The sequence below is a fragment of the Coregonus clupeaformis genome, chromosome 4 (genome assembly GCF_020615455.1).
Source record: "Coregonus clupeaformis isolate EN_2021a chromosome 4, ASM2061545v1, whole genome shotgun sequence".
NCBI classification, from domain to species: Eukaryota; Metazoa; Chordata; class Actinopteri; order Salmoniformes; family Salmonidae; genus Coregonus; species Coregonus clupeaformis.
Genome location: NC_059195.1, coordinates 432,810 through 455,158, shown reverse-complemented (window position 1 = coordinate 455,158; position 22,349 = coordinate 432,810). Strand labels below are relative to the sequence as shown.

Sequence of the window (22,349 nt, the reverse complement as noted above, 5' to 3'; positions counted from 1 at the left end):
TGATCTTACCTTTCCCCCTCGACCATTCATCTCCCCCATGATCAGAGTTCAAACTGGGCCTCTATGTGGAGGACTGCAGAGTTTGAGTGGGCCTTTAAAGCTGTGATTACTGAAGGATAAATCCCAATACCGGCCCGGGCGTTGAAGAGAGAGACACGGACCGTTAGCTATTCCTCATCTCCAGTCGGATGGGTTTGGGCTTGGGCCCTCCGAGCTGCATTTACCTCGCCGTGGCGGAGTGAGAGTAATATCCTCACGGGGCGTTTTACACACATTATCTCTGACAGGTTCATTACAGATAAGGAATGTACAGTGATGACGCTATTGGCCCACACTAGGGAGATTGGGCAGAGAGAAAAGTGTGACGGGTGGAAGACGATCAAGATACTTTAGGAGATATAGAAAAACTGCTATGACAGACTTGTAATATACTCTTTGATATCGGAAAAGTAAAGTGAGATTTCCATTTTTTTTTTGTGTGCCATAAAGTGGTCAGAGTGACTCTGGATGAGCATAGCAGGCTACAAGAACATATACAGTTGTTGAGAGAGAGGTGATGGGAGGAAGGCGTGAACTTGGGGAAAAACTAAAAGCTTTGCACGCTCTGCATCTTTTTACAAAGAGTACTACATTTGAACTTCAGTTTAGAAAATAATTGTATTTTTTTTACAGATGGTGACCGGCAGATAGTACCCTCATTATGAAACGGACAAACGTGAAAACTATTACTGGTAAAAGCAGCCACCCTTTAATTATTAATCTAAATGTTTATAGTACCTAATGTATTATTGACTAGACTAGAGATATTTTTCTGCTGCCTGTAAACCCACTAACCCAGCATGTCAAAACATCCCAAATCCTTCACACACTCAGCCACACTCAGCCATTTTGCATTAGCAGATTATTTTCTTACAGGGCTTAAAATAGCAATTTGCTGCCAAGATAATAATCAGTCAATTAAAACTAGCAAACAATTATTATTAATATCCCACTAAACCAGCGTTGGGAGAGAAGCTACTGTAAGTATGTTGGGGGGAAGTGTTAGTTCAGCGCAGGATGTGACATCATCATCAGCCTACCCTCATCCTCCCGTTGCGGATGGCGGGTCCGTCCTCGGCCAGTCGCAGGACAAACAGGTCCATCTTGTACTCCCTCCCTCCACGGATACTGAAGCCAAACCCCTTCATACTCTTCTCCAGCTCCACGGTGAAGAAGTCAAAGTCCTGGAGAAGGAGCAGGACACATTCAGACAACAGGCAGTAAGAACCAGGAAGGAGGGGAAGGCCATCAGTCACCATCACGAAAGCTAATGGCCATGTGTATTACTATAGCCTGGTTAACCAGACTGAATGCTGCGCTCACCATTGTTTAACTCAGTGCAGCATTCAGTCTGGTTTAACCAGGCTAGAATTACCACATCTTCCTCGTTAACCTCTCTACCTGTACTACTGTTTCTTGCTTGTCAATGCCCATGTATTTCAGTTGAATGTATTTGACGGCTTTACATGCTAAAAATAAAAGTAGCATGTAAAGTAGAGGTAAAGTTAAAGTTTTCAGACATCCCAGGTCAATATTGTATTGATGAGTAAAGGATCTGACCTGGTAGACCTGTGGCATCTGTGGCATCTGTGGCTGGATCTGTCTGTAGTCGTGGGGCACAGGCATGGGGAAGTGCCTGGGGTCAGTGGACAGCTGTCTGTAGTCCATCAGAGGAGGGTGTCTGTAGTCCAGGGTGGGAGGCTGGCGGTAGTCTGCTACAGGAGGGTGTCTGTAGTCCAACGGGGGCTGTCTGTAGTCTGTGAATGGAGGCTGTCGGATGTCCGGTTTCACGTCCTGCCTCGCTTTCACCTCTGACCTGTAACTAACCAACCAATCAAGTTAAAGGAACATTTCCCACTGGGCATAAACTGGTTGAATCAACATTGTTACAACGTAATTTGTTTTATATTTACATTTACATCATTTAGCAGACACTCTTATCCAGAGCGACTTACAAATTGGTGCATTCAACTTATGATAGCCAGTGGGACAACCACTTTTTGATAAATATCTTTATCCTTTATTTTTCTTTGTTTGTTTTTTTACAATTTTTTTCTTTTTTCTTTGTTTTTATGGGGGGGTGGGGGAGGGAGGGGTAGAATGATTACTTTTATACTATTCCAGGTATTCCTTAAAGAGGTAGGGTTTCAAGTGTCTCCGGAAGGTGGTCAGTGACTCCGCTGTCCTGGCGTCGTGGGGGAGCTTGTTCCACCATTGGGGTGCCAGAGCAGCGAATAGCTTTGACTGGGCTGAGCGGGAACTGTGCTTCCGTAGAGGTAGGGGGGCTAGCAGGCCAGAGGTGGATGAACGTAGTGCCCTCGTTTGGGTGTAGAATCTGATCAGAGCCTGAAGGTAAGGAGGTGCCGTTCCCCTCACAGCTCCGTAGGCAAGCACCATGGTCTTGTAGTAGATGCGAGCCTCAACTGGAAGCCAGTGGAGTGTGCGGAGGAGCGGGGTGACATGAGAGAACTTGGGAAGGTTGAACACCAGACGGGCTGCAGCATTCTGGATAAGTTGTAGGGGTTTAATGGCACATGCAGGGAGCCCAGCCAACAGTGAGTTGCAGTAATCCAGACGGGAGATGACAAGTGCCTGGATTAGGACCTGTGCCGCTTTCTGTGTGAGGTAGGGTCGTACTCTGCGAATGTTGTAGAGCATGAACCTGCAGGATCGGGTCATCGCTTTGATGTTAGCAGAGTCAATGTATTGTGACGTGGAATCTAGGTGGAAAATACATTGGATTTGAAAAAAGTAATCAAAGAAACTGCTGTTCTGAGGGTGGAATTTCAGCCACATGATTATGTTACATTTTACATTTTAGTCATTTACAGTTAGTGAGTGCATACATTTTTTCTTTTTTTCTTTCATACTGTTGTATAAAATATGTTGAATTTATACATTTAAAACAGTGTCAAATCTTCAAAACAATAGGCTCCACCTCCTACTGCAGAATTTATCTACCTACAGCTACCCTTTGGTCTCCAATCAAGGGTTTTAACCAAGCCCTTCCCTGCTTAGATATGATATTTGTCACTGACTATTACCACTGTGCTATCTTGAGAATGATTGTTTCGAGATCTCCACTTAAAAACTAAATAGATTCACTGTTGCTATCAAAGTCATTCCGAAGGGTAGGTTTAACAGAGCAAATGAAATCTGACCATACTTTATCACTCATATATCATCAATGATGCTATTTAGGCCTATATAGCATTTGCAAAGTCATCAACAGCTATTGTTTCAATTCAACCCAGAATTCAACTAACAATAGACAATACAATAGGCCTAGGGTTTCGAGCTCTGGTTGATTTCAAATGTAATGATGTTTAGTTATATTGAATTGTGTTTAGTTGTCAACGCAACCAAATATCAACATTTGAAGGAGATGTATCTTCTGCTTGGATAGTTCCATCTGTGCCACTGACTTAGTCTGGCTTTAATTCCAGTTTGTCTACAAATTAATAACTGATATGTTGGATTCACGTCTCCATCTCAACGAAATATTTAAGTTAAAGAATAGGACTAAATCAAATCCAACTTTATTTAAAGTGCATTTAAAGTTTGATTTGATTTGATTTAGTCCTATTCTTTAACTTTGATTGTTGTGTTGACAATCAAACACAATTAAATGTTTGAAATACAATAAACAATGAATAGCATATTAACTTGTTGACAAGTTTAACAAATTATATGTTGGATTCATGTCTCCAACTCAACCCAAAATACAAGTTAAAGAATGGGATTAAGCCAGTGGCTCAGATGGAACTATGCAATCTGTAGATACAGTGGGGGAAAAAAGTATTTAGTCAGCCACCAATTGTGCAAGTTCTCCCACTTAAAAAGATGAGAGAGGCCTGTAATTTTCATCATAGGTACACGTCAACTATGACAGACAAAACGAGAAAAAAATATCCAGAAAATCACATTGTAGGATTTTTTATGAATTTATTTACAAATTATGGTGGAAAATAAGTATTTGGTCAATAACAAAAGTTTCTCTATACTTTGTTATATACCCTTTGTTGGCAATGACACAGGTCAAACGTTTTCTGTAAGGCTTCACAAGGTTTTCACACACTGTTGCTGGTATCTTGGCCCATTCCTCCATGCAGATCTCCTCTAGAGCAGTGATGTTTTGGGGCTGTCGCTGGGCAACATGGACTTTCAACTCCCTCCAAAGATTTTCTATGGGGTTGAGATCTGGAGACTGGCTAGGCCACTCCAGGACCTTGAAATGCTTCTTACGAAGCCACTCCTTCGTTGCCCGGGCGGTGTGTTTGGGATCATTGTCATGCTGAAAGACCCAGCCACGTTTCATCTTCAATGCCCTTGCTGATGGAAGGAGGTTTTCACTCAAAATCTCACGATACATGGCCCCATTCATTCTTTCCTTTACACGGATCAGTCGTCCTGGTCCCTTTGCAGAAAAACAGCCCCAAAGCATGATGTTTCCACCCCCATGCTTCACAGTAGTAGGTATGGTGTTCTTTGGATGCAACTCAGCATTCTTTGTCCTCCAAACACGACGAGTTGATTTTTTACCAAAAAGTTATATTTTGGTTTCATCTGACCATATGACATTCTCCCAATCCTCTTCTGGATCATCCAAATGCACTCTAGCAAACTTCAGACGGGCCTGGACATGTACTGGCTTAAGCAGGGGGACACGTCTGGCACTGCAGGATTTGAGTCCCTGGCGGCGTAGTGTGTTACTGATGGTAGGCTTTGTTACTTTGGTCCAAGCTCTCTGCAGGTCATTCACTAGGTCCCCCCGTGTGGTTCTGGGATTTTTGCTTACCGTTCTTGTGATCATTTTGACCCCACGGGGTGAGATCTTGCGTGGAGCCCCAGATCGAGGGAGATTATCAGTGGTCTTGTATGTCTTCCATTTCCTAATAATTGCTCCCACAGTTGATTTCTTCAAACCAAGCTGCTTACCTATTGCAGATTCAGTCTTCCCAGACTGGTGCAGGTCTACAATTTTGTTTCTGGTGTCCTTTGACAGCTCTTTGGTCTTGGCCATAGTGGAGTTTGGAGTGTGACTGTTTGAGGTTGTGGACAGGTGTCTTTTATACTGATAACAAGTTCAAACAGGTGCCATTGATACAGGTAACGAGTGGAGGACAGAGGAGCCTCTTAAAGAAGAAGTTACAGGTCTGTGAGAGCCAGAAATCTTGCTTGTTTGTAGGTGACCAAATACTTATTTTCCACCATAATTTGCAAATAAATTCATTAAAAATCCTACAATGTGATTTTCTGGATTTTTTTTCCTCAATTTGTCTGTCATAGTTGACGTGTACCTATGATGAAAATTACAGGCCTCTCTCGTCTTTTTAAGTGGGAGAACTTGCACAATTGGTGGCTGACTAAATACTTTTTTCCCCCACTGTACATCTCCTTTAAATGTTGATATTTGGTTGCTTTGTCAACCAAACACAATTAAATATAGCCTAAATGAAGGCTATCGAACAAACGAATGTAACATTCAACTTTAAAATTAGTAACACATCCATGGCCACATTTTGAGGTTGAGTAACTATAAAATCCTTATTATGTCATCATATAGAACATGCATGTTTAAGATAGCATGTATAGGTTGTCGCAGGTCTGTGGAGATCTTCAAAATTGCTGTAATAATCTGTGCAGAATCTTGAACAGCATTAATCACCTGCACCATGTACTTTTAATGTAATCTCAATTGCAATCCAGATCATTTGGTTCTGCTGTTAGATGAAGCACAGTGATAACACATTAATCTGTTGTATAAATAAACAAAATATCTGGCATTGTATCCCATTTGAACTTTGCTGTGCTTTTAAATGGTTGAAAGCGCAGTGACAGACATTTGGGTGACAACTAAACCAAAAACCTGACATAGATTTTCTACTGGAATTTGGTTATGCTTTTAGATGGTTGAATGCATAGTGATAACACATTGGAAATTGAACTAACTTTTGGCTGTCTTTTTGAGTGGGTGAATATACAGTATGTTGTAGTCTCATTGATCAAGTTCTCAACCAAATATTACCCAATTACCCACGTTGAAATGATGTAGTGTGCCCAGTGGGTTTTCACTACAAGCATTTCATATGAATGCTCCAACTTCATTCAGTTAAGTGCTTTGTGAAGGTAATGCTCTCTGAATCAATTCATGTCAAATTCTAAGTTATTCAGAAATACCCTGTTTGTTACAATCAAACTACCTTTGAGGCAAGACTCTAATGGTGGTAAGTGAAATCATTTTTTTCCCCGAACCACATGAAAAGAAACTCCAGTCTTTTACAGAGTTGGCAATACATAAGAGTACTCAGAGATTTTGGGGAATTCTCCAGAGCAGGAGAGAGAGGACAATGACAGGGTACATTTTGGGCCCCCTGTAGAGCTTGATGAAATATTCAGTGTAGGTCTATAAATAAGTTATTTAGGTTAATAATTCAGGAGTCCATAAGAGTTAAGTGATGTTACACAACAAACTGGAGACAGGGAGAGTATACCTCACTCTCACCTGTAATTCCCTTAGGAACAGTGCTTTTACCCCAGAGATAAAAAATATATAAAAAGACTACTGTGTTGTATACAGTGAGTTTTCCAAATGTGCTGTATAAACTATCTGGGACTTCCAGAGTATTGGGACTAGCAGACAGTACAATACTGAGGAAGCCTTAAAGATTACATTAAGCCATACACATACATTATCAACCATTTTAAATTATTGTAATAAATAGGACATTATAGGGCACTCAAATGCTGCATGTCTGAGTAAATTATGGCCATATCCTGATGGATCAATATTTAGAACTGGGCTGTGTGCTATGAATTGGTGTGTGTTTTTAAGCAGTGTGCGTCTGTGTGTGTGACAATCCGTTTACCTTACCTGCTGTCGTGGGTGTAGATCTGGGGTGGGGGGGCTGGGGTCTGGGTGATGGGGCTCTGGTGGGTCAGGGAGCTGGGCTGGGTGACTGCAGGGCTGGGCTGGGTGACAGCAGGGCTGGGCTGGGCCACGGTGGGACTGGGCTGGGCTTGGGGACTGTGTTGTTGGGTCACTACTGGGCTCTGCTTCTCTGAGCTAGGGGCTGACGGGCTCAGCTCTGAAATGCAGACAGACAGCCAGACAGACAGTGTCAGACACAGTGACAGATTGATACACACCGCAGCATACACTATGCTAGACAGAGCCACATTAGCGTAATACACGGTGCATCTACTTCAAATAAATGTTAGTACATTGCTCTGTGTGTATGATCTACAGTAGATACTCATCATAACCAGAAACAACCATGAAGCATTAGAAGATGATGACAGAAACCGGAACAGACTCACTAGACAGTTTTCTCCCAAACAGACATATCACTCGCTGATCCATGCAAATAGTGCCTTAGCCAGAGATAGAACAACTCATCACTTTAAAAAAAGATGGTAAACCTGTCTGTACAGTAAGACAACATGATGCATTTAAGATGACAAACAGTTTAAACAGCAGTCCCTGAAAGTCCCCCCAAATCTACAGTATAGAGTTCTCTGCTGACCCCTTGGTCCCTCCATTATCTCCAGTTTAGTGACCCTTGTCTCCCGTCTCACTCACCTTCCTGTGGTATGATCCGGAGGGTGACGCTGAGGCCGGCGTCCTTGATGAGCTTGACGATGTCGGCGTGGGGCATGTTGATGATGGACTGGCTGTTCACCGCCAGGATGCGGTCACCAACCTTCAGTTTGCCACAGCGGTCCGCCGGGCTGCCGTCGATGATACGCCCAATCTTATGGGGCACGCCTGGGATGGGAGGAGAGGAGGAGGACAGTACACACAGAGGGAGAGACACACAGATATGGTTAGTCGAGGACAGGTCTGAGTACAGGCTAATCTTACTGGTTGGCTGCTTTCTTTCCATCTCTCCCTCTCTTCTTTCTATTTCACTCTTTTCATATTTCTCTCGCCCCCCTCTCGACTTATGTAAGAAATCTGGCTTTATGCACGGCGAGCGTGGGCAGAGCACTAAAAGGCGACGCGGCGTACTGTAGCCTAGCTACCTCAGATCTGAGGGACTGATACAGTCAGGAAACCATGTATAATTGAGATGGGTCAGATGGTTAAAAAATAGAGGTGTTACATGTTTTATATAGTTGTGACCTCTTCCTCTCAGCAATTTTTGTCAAAATGGATTTGGTTATCTCTGCTTGGAGCGACCGGATCTGCTGGGCTAAAATGCATGAAAACTCAAGAGCATAATAATATGCTAAGCCTGCCTTTTAAGGTGAAATTGCCATAAGGCAGTACATTGAAATGTAAACAACTCATGGACGGACACACACACACACTCACACTCACACTCACACTCACACTCACACTCACACTCACACTCACTCACACACATTCACTCACTCACTCACTCATCACTCACACACACACAGAGCAGCACTCACTGATGGCGGCTGCGGTCTCGGGCCGGTTGAGCGAGCTGATGATGACGAATCCAAACCCTTCACTCTCCTTGCGGTGGATAATGACATCACTAGGTGGCTGCTGCACGTTGGAGGTCGGCGCCCCGTCTGTGGTGATACCTGTACCCATGGCGACAGTGGGTGGGGCTGCGTTGTTGCCAGGATACGTGACATTGGTGAAGTCGCTGCGTGGGGAGCTGTGCTGGGTGGACACGGAGCCGGGGCTGCGGCCGTTCTCTGGACAGGGCTCTCCTGTGGGGGGTAACAGAGAGCTGAGTTAACCTTTGATGCTCTCATACCACAACACACTGAAGCCCAGCACAGCAACACAGCAACACAGCAGCAGAGCACTCATCAATGGACAAAGACTGGCACGGTCTGGACTGGCTATCAGTCACTAAGGCCCCTCACAGAAAGGGATTTCAGCTAATTAGCTAATCACTTTCAGCTAATCACTATCAGATCAGAGAAAGGCCACGGTTTCTCTCACACCTTATCGGCAGTATTGTTGCATGCAAAGGAGCCAAAGATCTTTTTAATCCAAAAGAAAACCTACATGAAGATATCTGTAGATACAATCACTAAGAACTAAGATTTCCCCAAAAACAAGATGTCATGTTAGAGCTCATTACATCTCCTTCAGTGATCAGGGTTGAACTGAAGATAGTGAGAACAGGGAGAGAGAAAGAGCTTAGACCTCTGGGAGAGACAGAGTCTTGACACCTCCAAAAGTGTTACTTTGAATCAAACGTCGAGGGATGAAAGGCAAGACCACGGACGACAGGGATGAGTCAGATTGGAGACAGAGGAGGGGAGAAGGAAGGGGGAGAGGGAGACAGAGGAGGGGAGACGGAAGGGGGAGAGGGAGACAGAGGAGGGGAGACGGAAGGGGGAGAGGGAGACAGAGGAGGGGAGACGGAAGGGGGAGAGGGAGACAGAGGAGGGGAGACGGAAGGAGGAGAGGGAGACAGAGGAGGGGAGACGGAAGGAGGAGAGGGAGACAGAGGAGGGGAGACGGGAGGGGAGAGAGAGACAGAGGAGGGGAGACGGGAGGGGGAGAGGGAGCCAGAGGAGGGGAGACGGAAGGGGAGAGAGAGACAGAGGAGGGGAGACGGAAGGGGGAGAGGGAGACAAAGGAGGGGAGACGGAAGGGGGAGAGAGAGACAGAGGAGGGGAGACGGAAGGGGGAGAGGGAGACAGAGGAGGGAGACGGAAGGGGGAGAGGGAGACAGAGGAGGGGGAGACGGAAGGGGGAGAGAGACAGAGGAGGGGAGACGGTAGGGGGAGAGGGAGACAGAGGAGAGGAGACGGAAGGAGGAGAGGGAGACAGAGGAGGGAGACGGGAGGGGAGAGAGAGACAGAGGAGGGGAGACGGGAGGGGGGAGAGGGAGCCAGAGGAGGGGAGACGGAAGGGGGAGAGGGAGACAGAGGAGGGGAGACGGAAGGGGGAGAGGGAGACAAAGGAGGGGAGACGGAAGGGGGAGAGAGAGACAGAGGAGGGGAGACGGAAGGGGGAGAGGGAGACAGAGGAGGGGAGACGGAAGGGGGAGAGGGAGACAGAGGAGGGGAGAAGGAAGGGGGAGAGAGACAGAGGAGGGGAGACAGAAGGGGGAGAGGGAGACAGAGGAGGGGAGAAGGGAGGGGGAGAGGGAGACAGAGGAGCAGAGATGGGAGGGGGAGAGGGAGAGGGAGACAGACGAGGGGAGACGGGAGGGGGAGAGGGAGACAGACGAGGGGAGACAGGAGGGGGAGAGGGAGACAGAGGAGGGGAGACGGGAGGGGGAGAGGGAGACGGAGGAGGGGAGATGGGAGGGGGAGAGGGAGACGGGAGGGGGAGAGGGAGACAGAGGAGGGGAGACGGAACGGGGAGAGGGAGACAGAGGAGGGGAGACGGAAGGGGGAGAGGGAGACAGAGGAGGGGAGACGGAATCTCACCAGGGTGGCTGTGCTCTACTCCCCAGGCACCAAAGGCAGCTGGAGCGTAAGCTGACATAAGGGAATGGGGAGGTCTGAGGGGGGAAGGTGTGTGTCTGTCTGAGGGGGGAAGGTGTGTGTCTGTGTGTAGGGGGAGGTGTGTGTCTGTCTGTAGGGGGGAGGTGTGTGTCTGTGTGTAGGGGGGAAGGTGTGTGTCTGTGTGTAGGGGGAAGGTGTGTGTCTGTGTGTAGGGGGGAAGGTGTGTGTCTGTGTGTAGGGGGAAGGTGTGTGTCTGTCTGTAGGGGGAAGGTGTGTGTCTGTGTGTAGGGGGGAAGGTGTGTGTCTGTGTGTAGGGGGAAGGTGTGTGTATGTCTGTAGGGGGGAAGGTGTGTGTCTGTGTGTAGGGGGAAGGTGTGGGTCTGTGTGTAGGGGGAAGGTGTGTGTCTGTGTGTAGGGGGGAAGGTGTGTGTCTGTGTGTAGGGGGGAAGGTGTGTGTCTGTGTGTAGGGGGGGAAATGTGTGTCTGTGTGTAGGGGGGGAAATGTGTGTCTGTGTGTTTATTTATTTTTTAATTTCACCTTTATTTAACCAGGTAAGCCAGTTGAGAACAAGTTCTCATTTACAACTGCGACCTGGCCAAGATAAAGCAAAGCAGTGCGATAAAAACAACAACACAGAGTTACATATGGGGTAAAACAAAACATAAAGTCAAAAATACAACAGAAAATATATATACAGTGTGTGCAAATGTAGCAAGTTATGGAGGTAAGGCAATAAATAGGCTATAGTGCAAAATAATTACAATTAGTATTAACACTGGAATGATAGATGTGCAAGAGATTATGTGCAAATAGAGATACTGGGGTGCAAATGAGCAAAATAAATAACAATATGGGGATGAGGTAGTTGGGTGGGCTAATTTCAGATGGGCTGTGTACAGGTGCAGTGATCGGTAAGGTGCTTTGACAACTGATGCTTAAAGTTAGTGAGGGAGATAAGAGTCTCCAGCTTCAGAGATTTTTGCAATTCGTTCCAGTCATTGGCAGCAGAGAACTGGAAGGAATGGCGGCCAAAGGAGGTGTTGGCTTTGGGGATGACCAGTGAGATATACCTGCTGGTGCGTATACTACGGGTGTGTGTTGCTATGGTGACCAATGAGCTAAGATAAGGCGGGGATTTGCCTAGCAGTGATTTATAGATGGCCTGGAGCCAGTGGGTTTGGCGACGAATATGTAGTGAGGACCAGCCAACAAGAGCGTACAGGTCACAGTGGTGGGTAGTATATGGGGCTTTGGTGACAAAATGGATGGCACTGTGATAGACTACATCCAATTTGCTGAGTAGAGTGTTGGAGGCTATTTTGTAAATGACATCGCCGAAGTCAAGGATCGGTAGGATAGTCAGTTTTACGAGGGCATGTTTGGCAGCATGAGTGAAGGAGGCTTTGTTGCGAAATAGGAAGCCGATTCTAGATTTAACTTTGGATTGGAGATACTTAATGTGAGTCTGGAAGGAGAGTTTACAGTCTAACCAGACACCTAGGTATTTGTAGTTGTCCACATACTCTAGGTCAGACCTGTCGAGAGTAGTGATTCTAGTCAGGTGGGCGGGTGCCAGCAGCGTTCGATTGAAGAGCATGCATTTAGTTTTACTAGTGTTTAAGAGCAGTTGGAGGCTACTGAAGGAGTGTTGTATGGCATTGAAGCTCGTTTGGAGGTTTGTTAACACAGTGTCCAATGAAGGGGGGAAGGTGTGTGTCTGTGTGTAGGGGGGAAGGTGTCTGTCTGTGTGTAGGGGGAAGGTGTCGGTCTGTGTGTAGGGGGGAAGGTGTCAGTCTGTGTGTAGGGGGAAGGTGTCTGTCTGTGTGTGTCTGTGTGTAGGGGGAAGGTGTCTGTGTGTAGGGGGAAGGTGTGTGTCTGTGTGTAGGGGGAAGGTGTGTGTCTGTGTGTAGGGGGAAGGTGTGTGTCTGTGTGTAGGGGGGAGGTGTGTGTCTGTGTGTAGGGGGAAGGTGTGTGTCTGTGTGTAGGGGGAAGGTGTGTGTCTGTGTGTAGGGGGAAAGTGTGTGTCTGTGTGTAGGGGGAAGGTGTGTGTCTGTGTGTAGGGGGAAAGTGTGTGTCTGTGTGTAGGGGGAAGGTGTCGGTCTGTGTGTAGGGGGAAAGTGTGTGTCTGTGTGTAGGGGGGAAGGTGTCGGTCTGTGTGTAGGGGGAAAGTGTGTGTCTGTGTGTAGGGGGAAGGTGTCTGTGTGTAGGGGGAAAGTGTGTGTCTGTGTGTAGGGGGAAGGTGTCTGTGTGTAGGGGGAAGGTGTGTGTCTGTGTGTAGGGGGGAAGGTGTGTGTCTGTGTGTAGGGGGGAGGTGTGTGTCTGTGTGTAGGGGGAAGGTGTGTGTCTGTGTGTAGGGGGAAGGTGTGTCTGTGTGTAGGGGGGAAAGTGTGTGTCTGTGTGTAGGGGGAAGGTGTGTGTCTGTGTGTAGGGGGAAAGTGTGTGTCTGTGTGTAGGGGGAAGGTGTCGGTCTGTGTGTAGGGGGAAAGTGTGTGTCTGTGTGTAGGGGGAAGGTGTCGGTCTGTGTGTAGGGGGAAAGTGTGTGTCTGTGTGTAGGGGGGAAGGTGTCGGTCTGTGTGTAGGGGGAAAGTGTGTGTCTGTGTGTAGGGGGAAGGTGTCGGTCTGTGTGTAGGGGGGAAAGTGTGTGTCTGTGTGTAGGGGGGAAGGTGTCGGTCTGTGTGTAGGGGGAAGGTGTGTGTCTGTGTGTAGGGGGGAAGGTGTCGGTCTGTGTGTAGGGGGAAGGTGTGTGTCTGTGTGTAGGGGGAAGGTGTGTGTCTGTGTGTAGGGGGAAGTGACATTTGCTACCCGGAGCTATAGCCTTTTCCCCTGATAGGCTTAGTGACGTGTTATGTTTTGGAATACGTTGGGCATGGTTAAATGTTTGTTATTTTTGTGTGGTGTCTGTGGACTGAGCAGTTGTCTCCGGGGCACAACTGTGGCTTGGGGGAATCTACCAGCGTGCTGGGGGGTTTAATTCCTTGCCAGCGGGCTACAGTGCGTAATTACACACCGCGAATCTGCACGAAGACTATGGTTGAGTTATTGTAGGTTTTGGGGAAGCTCCATATCCCATCTCTCTTTTGTGGTGCTCGGTGTGATTGTCATTTCTCTTGTTGTGTCTGGTGTGCTCAGCAGAGGGATTGAGCGAGATTATTATGATATATATATATATAATTTTTTTTTCCTCCTGATTATGGCGTCTAATGTAGAGAAGTTTATTCGCTTTCCATCAGAGGAACTGTTAGAATTATGTACTAAAGAACAGCTGTTGAAGGTTGCTGAACACTACAAGGTTGAAATTAGTGAGAAACGTCTAAAAAATTATATTAGGTTAATATTGCAGGCCAATTTGATGGAAAAGTTACCACTGCGGCAACCCCTGCTAAGAATTTGTCGTATCCCCGATATGTTACAGTGGCCGCTCATAGTAGTCTTCTTTTTGAACAGCAGAAAGAACTGCTTCTGTTACAGCTAGAGCATGAACAAAATGGACAAAAAGCTAAAATGGAGCATGAACGTGTAAAATATGAAAAGGAATTGGAATTTAAACAGGATATGGAGCGTGCTAAAATCAAGCTGCAACAAGAGCGACTAGAGTTGGTTAGGGAAGGAAAGCTCTCAGGGGAGAGTTTGCTCTGGGAAGGTGACCCAGAGTTACCTAGGGGTCGTTCCTCTTTTGGTCGTAACCCAGACACATTTGATATTGTTGGGAACTTACGGTTGTTGCCTCAGTTTAATGAAAAGGACCCTGAGACATTCTATTCGTTGTTTGAGCGTGTTGCTGACGCTAGGAGTTGGCCTGATTCTGACCACACTTTGATGTTGCAATGTGTGCTGACTGGTAAAGCGCAAGAAGCATATTCAGCTCTTAGTGTAGCCGACAGTGTTAGTTATGATAAGGTTAAAACGGCTGTGTTACAGAGTTACGAATTGGTCCCTGAGGCTTACCGCCAACGATTTAGAACTTTAAAAAGGGATGATCAGCAGACTCATGTCCGGTTCTTAGGTCTAGGGGTAAATTCAGTACAGGTGCTTATGTTAAATCGAAGCCTACGGCGTTAGCTGCGCCTGTTCCACATCAGTTCACTCCTGACACATTGTCTCATGCCCAGGGCCATGTGAAAGGCCATATTGATCCAGACTATTTACCTTTCATTACGGAGGGTTTTGTGTCTATGTTAGGAAGTAAGAACCTAGTGCCAGTAAAGATCCTAGGAGACACAGGTGCCTCTGAATCATTTGTGTTGGAATCTGTGTTACCCTTCTCTGCGGAGACTGATTCAGGGAATAGTGTTCTAATTAGGGGAATAGGTTTGAACACTGTCAGTTCCATTGCATAAACTGATGTTGGATTGTGGACTGGTGAAAGGTGAGGCTGTTGTGGGGGTGCGTCCTTCATTGCCTATTGAGGGTGTTGACGTGATCCTTGGGAATAACTTGGCTGGGGAGCGTGTGTGGCCTATCGTGTTTCCATCTTTAGTGGTTTCCACTAAGCCGTCAATGGTAGGGATTCCTGATGAGAGGGCGCAGAATTTCCCAGAGGTGTTCTCTGCGTGTGCAGTGACGCGTTCTATGATCCATGACAACTTGGTCACGGAACTGGCTAACGAGAATACCACAAAGAAGTCTGTTACTGTTTTCCCTGTTATCCCGTTATCTGTATCCCGCTCTGATTTAATTGAGGCGCAACGGACTGACCCTACATTAGAAGAGTTGCGGGACCAAATTGTGCCTGTGGAACAGTTGGGAGATGTCGCACAGGGTTATTTTCTCCAAGAGGAGGTCCTGATGAGAAAGTTGATGTCTCATGGTAGTTGTTTTCTGGGGGAGGTGATTAGTCAGGTTGTGGTACCAGTTAAGCTTCGTGAGTTGGTGTTGACTACTTCTCACAACGACGTTGCTGGACATATGGGTGTGAGGAAAACCTACAATCGCATATTAAGATATTTCTTTTGGCCAAGATTAAAGAGGGATGTTTCTTATTTCATCAAAACTTATCACACCTGTCAATTAACTGGTAAACCTAATCACGCTATTAAGCTGGTACCACTGTTTCCTATTCCTGTACTCAGTAAACCTTTTGAGTATCTGATTATTGACTGTTTTGGTCCTCTGCCTCGTTCTAAAAAGGGTAGTAATTATTTGTTGACTGTGATGTGTCAGACCACTAGGTTTCCTGCTGCCTATCCTCTCCGGTCTATCACGACTAAGTCTGTGTTAAAAGCTTTGACTCAATTTCTCTCACTGTTTGGAATCCCTAAGGTCATTCAAAGTGATCAAGGATCTAATTTCACCTCTAATCTCTTTGGTCAGGTTCTCCAACAGCTCCATATTGAACATTACTTGTCTAGTGCCTATAATGCTTAAAGTCAAGGAGCACTGGAACGTTTCCATCAAACACTTAAGTCTTTGTTGAGAGCTTATTGTACTGAGATGGATAAGGATTGGGAGGAGGGGTTGCCTTGGTTACTGTTAGCCGCTAGGGAGGTTTCACAGGAGAGCACGGGTTTTAGCCCAAATGACCTTGTGTTTGGACATAGGGTGCGTGGGCTTTTATCTGTTCTCCAGGATGACTGGAAGTTTCCTGAGCCTCCTCAGTCCCTGTTATCATATGTGTGTGATTTTTGGCGACGCTTGTATGCCGCTGGTGAAATGGCTAAAGAGAAGCTATCATCTTCACAGAACAGGATGAAGAGCATATATGATTGCCGAGCTGAGCCTCGTCACTTTAGTCCAGGTGATCAGGTTCTGGCTCTGCTGCCAATTGTTGGTTCTCCTTTTCAAGCCAAGTTTCAAGGTCCATATACAGTGGTGCGCCAGTACACTGAGCAAAATTATCTAGTTGCCACTCCAGAATGGAGGAAAGCACACCAACTGTGCCATGTAAATTTGTTAAAACCCTATTATGCACGTTCCTCTGAGACTGAACAGGGGGAGTCTACAGAGGACGGTAAGGCTGTTATTTTGGATGATACTGTTTATTCCCTGGGTTCTGGTCATGCTAGGTCTGTGCAGGTGCAGGAAGATGTTTCTGGACCCGACGATTGCATACTGCAGGGTAGATTGAAAAATTCAGAGACACTGGAGATTTTAGATAGCCTTCTTACTCATCTACCTGTTGATGGGCGGAAAGAGATGGTTGGTTTGATTCTGAGATTTCCAGGTTTGTTTTCTGATACACCTACACGTACAAACTTAATAGAACATGATATTGACATTGGAGATGCTGACCCCATTCGTCAACGGTTCTATAGAGTTTCTTCAGAGAAACTGCGTTGTCTGGATGCTGAGGTCAGGTACATGCTGGAGAGTAAAATAGCAGAGCCTTCTATCTCCAGTTGGGCTTCTCCCTGTATCTTGGTCAGTAAATCGGATGGAACAAACAGATTTTGTACGGACTACCGTAAGGTAAACGATGTCACTAAGCCGGATTAATTTCCTCTTCCTCGGATGGAGGACTGCGTTGATCAAGTCGGCGCAGCTAAGTTTGTGAGCAAATTTGACCTGTTAAAGGGCTATTGGCAGGTGCCACTGACGAGTAGGGCACGTGAAATCTCTGCCTTTATTACACCTTTTGGTCTGTACTCGTATTCGGTTATGAGTTTCGGCCTGCGTAATGCACCTGCCACTTTTCAGCGACTTATGAACAGGGTTGTCTCTGGTCTGGCCGGGTGCGCTGTTTATCTGGACGATGTAGTGATATATGCAGATACTTGGGAGGAACATCTGTCCCGTATTCAAGCCTTGTTCGAACGTCTGGCTGCGGGTCGCCTCACGATAAATTTGGCTATATGTGAGTTTGCTCAGGCGACTGTTACATACCTTGGAAAGGTGGTTGGGCAGGGTGAAGTGCGTCCTGTTCGGGCTAAAGTGGTAGCTATTGATGCTTTTCCACTACCAACTACTAAAAAGGAACTGATGCGTTTCTTGGGAATGATTGGGTATTATCGTGGTTTTTGTAGGAACTTCTCTACTGTGGTCGCTCCCTTGACAGATGTGCTGAAAGCTAAGGCTGTGTACGTATGGTCTTCTCGTTGTCAACAGGCTTTTGAAGATGCAAAGAGGTTGCTTACCTCAACTCCGGTACTTGCTGCTCCTCGTGTGGATTTGTCATTTACCTTGCAGGTGGATGCTAGTCATGTGGGGGCAGGTGCAGTTTTGCTGCAAGCAGATGTGGCTGGAGTTGAGAGGCCTGTTAGTTTCTTTTCCAAAAAGTTTAACCGTTATCAGTTGAACTATTCGGTCATTGAAAAAGAAGCATTAGCACTCATATGGGCGCTGCAACACTTTGAAGTGTATGTCGGGTCGGGAGTAGTACCTATTGTGGTCTACACCGACCATAACCCTCTCACCTTTTTGAGGTCCATGATGTGTCCTAATCAGAGGATAATGAGATGGTGTTTATTTTTACAATCCTTCCATCTAGATGTGCGGCACATCCGGGGGACTGATAACGTGATTGCTGATGCGCTCTCTCGTGCGCCCTGTTCCTGAATGTTTATGTGACTGACCATTGTTTGGTTTTGTCATGTTCTATCTTTCCTGTCTGTTCCCTCCTAGTATTGTGTTCTTCTTTCCTCTTAAACGTTGCTTCCTGTGTGTAAAGGTTGCTGAGGTCTGTGGAGGAGGATGATTGCTGGGGCAAGTGGAGGTGTGAACATGTAACAATTTGTCAGTTTGGGACGCAGAGGATGGTACGTTGTTCCGGGGTCCTTGTTGGTCCCCGGTTTTATGGGGGGGGTGACGACCCTCCCACTCTGTCTGCCGTATTCTCTCTCTTTGCTCTTGTTTCCTTATTAGGATGCCGGTGGGCGGAGTTGGGAGGGTCGTCAGCTACATGGGAAACACCTGGACCCGGGTGTGTCCTAGGAATTATGGACCTCTTCTACATTCATTGGGGAGACTCTCTCCATGCAGACACCTTGATTGATTTTTGTTGTGGTAGTTTTGTGGTTTGCTTTGGCACCTTTCAACACCTTGCATTATTACATTTATGCATGCACAACACTCACTTACACTACTGATTACACACACCATTGTTAAGTTTATTTAGTTTACTTTGGTTAATAAATATATGTTTTGGTATTCCTTGTCTCCACGGTGTCTCCCTTTTTGTTACGAACTTGAGCCGGTTCGTGATAAGTGTGTCTGTGTGTAGGGGTCTGCTACACTCACTACACAGCATGTTCTTGCAGCTCTACAATTCATGGTCCAACACAACAGCTGGAGTCCACATAAGGCCAGAGGAAGGAGAACTCAGGCCTCCTTGGAGTAGGATGAAGTTGACCCTAGAGGATGATCTAAGGTCAGATTTCCGTTTTCCTCCCTAATGATTAAGATTAGGAGTTTTCAGTAAACGGATCCTAGATCTGTCCCCTCCCATCCTCTCACCTGGGCCCTGTAGCCTCCTCCTGATGGTGAGGTTGACCTGTCCGTTGCGGGCGGCGCCGTGCATCAGGTCGATGACATAGCGGTGGGGCTTCCCCGCCACTGGGATCCCGTCCACGAAAATGAGCTCATCGCCCGGCCGCAGGCGCCCGTCTCTGTCCGCCGGGCTCTTCTCTATGATGGCCCCAATCAGGATCTGTTTATGGGAATCAGACCAATCAGAACGCATAGAGAGCTAGGGGTCAGGGGTTAAAAAGTCGGTTGACCAATCAGAGGGCTGCATTCAGAGAAGGACGACATTGAAGTGATATGTAACCATGGTCAAGTAGACAACAAACATGCAGTGAGTAACTGTATGTGAAATTACAAGTATAAGTGGTTGTTATATTAGCGGTGCTTATGAATAGATAAGTGCACTCCATGTTTGCGCTAAGTGTTACTCTACAGACAATGAACCAGTAACCATCCACAGCAGCATCACCAGTCTCTCAGTCAGTCAGGGTTCAGGGTTCAGGGTTAGATATGTGTGTAGTGGGTTAGAAAGGAGAAAATGACAGGGTTCCACGCCCATCCCATACGAGCCTTCTCACGGGTGTCCGGACTCACAGGCTGTCCCGCCTCGTCTCCCCCCAGGATGCGGAAGCCGAAGCCGGACTTTTGCCTCCTCAGGTGGACCTCCACCTCCTGGTACTCTGCCCCTGGAGTCCAGGAACAGACAACACCTGTGAAACGTGTGGGCCTTGGAGTGCCCTTAGTCTAATGTCTAATTTATGTGGAGCCAGAGGATTATTGATCACACATTGTGGAAATTAACACATTAAATTAAAGGCACTGTGCAGTCAAAATTCTGTTTTTCCTGTTTTTTATATAATATTGTACAACAGCTGATGAAACTAACACTGTAAAAGTGTTATTTCCTGGTAGTTGCTGGTTGAAAATATAATCTACACAGGACCTAATCAGCAGGTTTGCATGGGCGGGAATTTCAGCTTTCCATGGTGGCATCAATGCGGTACATTGGTTAATAGACCAATAACAAAGAGAGTTCCAAACCTCACTGCCAATAACAGCTAGTTTTCAGTTTCCTCCTCCCCGCTCTTGCTAAATTCTTGCTTAAGAAATATTTTTTTTTGCTTAAAAGCTATTTTTGCAAATATTATGGAAATCTATTACAGTAAGGTATATATTTGTTACCCAGAATGTTTTTCATAAATGTTAGAATAATCCCAATTCCTCCCTGTGGGGGGTCTCCTTCAGAGCCACCGTACATACCTGAGTGGTCCACAGAGAAGGTGGTCCGCGGCATGCCTGGCTCTGTATGGGGGAGGGAGATTGAGGGAGCACTCATAAACAATAATACAACACACACACATTGTCTTACAACTGTCTCACTCAGAGCAGACTACTAAAAAGACTATGTCAGACTAGAGCAAGACAGACAAAAACTTCCCTCAGCACATTGTCTGCACAGAGTTCCTACATCATCCATTATACTGTGGAGAAGAAGTGCTTACGGCATGTAATACAGCTATCTTTTGTATGTGTTAGGGGAGCAGACACTCATCTGCAATCAGGCCTTTACTGGAAAGCAGTATGATTTGCGACGTAATGATATTCATTACCCTGAAAACCCTTTCCTATGAAATGAAGTAGAGCGGGTCAAAGTGACTGTGATGAGAAATGGGCTCTATTTTCATCTGGTTTAATCACTGAGACCAGTGTCCACTGGGATACCAGAGGAATTAATTGAGGAAACAAAGATGGCGGATGACACAGTAGGAGACTGACTGACACAAGTCTTACCACGGAATCCATATACAGTGTTTTAAGTTTATATTAAACAAGATTGCTGTAAAAAATACTCATGGATGTTGGCAGAAGATAAGGACAGAATGACCTTGCTAGCTAAAGGTTGATTTTGGTATATTCCAGACTGTGTGTTGCAGTTTACATAAAGTACACCATTTATAAAACTCAATCTATCTCCAGCTGTCTCACATGCAATTCCCTAGAATAAAGACATCTAATTACAGATGTAGGATCTTAATTTGATCACTATTTTGTTGCTGAGAATTGTCCTTGTAGTGTATTCAAGCTTTAAAACGCATTCTAAAGTTTGTAATAAAAAATTTATTATCATCCCCTACAAAAAAATGTCAATTTATTATAATCCACATAATAATTCAAATGTTCTGTTGCTGTAGGATTATTTTCCAGCTGTAGTAAACTGGCTCAAATTAAAATCCTACATCTGAAGGCAAAAACCTTCTTAACACTCAGTGGAAGCTACACTGACTTGTCTTCGGTTGTGGGCTGCATTTATTTCTCTAACAGCCTGGATTTGTCTCCAGGCTATATTGGGAACAGTCCTAGTTAGATAAGGTTACTGAAAAATACCAATGTTCATCACCTATAACACCCACACCACTGAGGGAGACAAGTAGAGCAGTGGAGGCTGCTGAGGGAAGGATGGCTCATAATAATGGCTGGAATGGAGCAAATGGAATGGCATCAAACACATGGAAACCATGTGTTTGACGTATTTGATATCATTCCACCTATTCCACTCCAGCCATTACCACGAGCCCGTCCTCCCTAATTAAGGTGCCACTAACCTCCTGTGAAGTAGAGTGTTCCTAAAAGTTGCCCTGTGCCTCAACCCTGTTAACCTAACTGACCCAAAACAAGTGTAGCCTAGCAGCGAACAGCACTTTGGGGGCATGTTACACGGAGGGGACAGATACTTAACACTAAACTGAACACGGGACTCAACCAGAAAACAAGGAAGTCAAGGAGAGAAAGAAACAATGGAAGAGCGAGAAACAGGGAGAGCAAGAGAGAGAGAAGAGAGTGAGACAGAGCGAGACAGTGAGAGAAGAGAGAGAGAGACCGACAGAGGGAGAGAGACAGAGAGAGAGAGAGAGAGAGAGAGAGAGAGAGACAGAGAGAGAGAGAGAGAGAGACAGAGAGAGAGAGAGAGAGAGAGAGACAGACAGACAGAGAGACAGACAGACAGACAGAGAGACAGACAGACAGAGAGACAGACAGAGAGAGAGATATAGAGAGACAGACAGACAGACAAGAGAGAGAGAGAGAGAGAGAGAGAGAGAGAGAGAGCGAGAGAGAGAGAGAGAGAGATAAAAAGAGAGAGATGGAGAGAGGTAGAGAGGAAATCTACAGAGAAAGAGAGACAGAGACCCTGGAAGGCTTTGATGTGGAGTTCTTCCGACAGCCCTGTCCTCTTTAATAAAGGTTGTGTTGGGTAAGCGTGCACACAGCTCGTCTCTCTATCTACTGTAGCCTACGATTGACTCAGGACTGCAGAGATTCTACCATAGAGAGGAGCAGAGCATCATCATGTCTACTGGCTGGACCCTCGCATGTCAATCATGAAGCCTCTATGGTACAGCAACCTGCAAGGACTTAACAGAAACTAGCACTGTCACTAGCACTGGTCAAAAGGATGAGTGCACTTTATGTTCAGAATCATACATTAGATATGACTACTGATGTTAAAAACCAATGGTATACTGTC

At 46.1% G+C, this 22,349-nt stretch overlaps 1 protein-coding gene across 5 annotated transcripts in view; it reads right to left on the bottom strand.

Moving 5' to 3' along the window:
• LOC121549040 (membrane-associated guanylate kinase, WW and PDZ domain-containing protein 2-like) overlaps positions 1-22,349 on the bottom strand; it is a 245,542-nt gene that overhangs the window by 8,989 nt on the left and 214,204 nt on the right. For all 5 annotated transcript variants that reach the window (XM_045209710.1, XM_045209705.1, XM_045209707.1 and 2 more), the window contains 8 exons: positions 20,087-20,128; positions 19,397-19,512; positions 18,818-19,010; positions 8,458-8,727; positions 7,622-7,807; positions 6,914-7,127; positions 1,600-1,861; positions 1,080-1,223 (listed from right to left, as the gene is read on the bottom strand). In XM_045209710.1, coding sequence (XP_045065645.1) covers positions 1,080-1,223; positions 1,600-1,861; positions 6,914-7,127; positions 7,622-7,807; positions 8,458-8,727; positions 18,818-19,010; positions 19,397-19,512; positions 20,087-20,128 — 1,427 coding nt within the window. The remainder of the gene's footprint in view (positions 1-1,079; positions 1,224-1,599; positions 1,862-6,913; positions 7,128-7,621; positions 7,808-8,457; positions 8,728-18,817; positions 19,011-19,396; positions 19,513-20,086; positions 20,129-22,349) is intronic.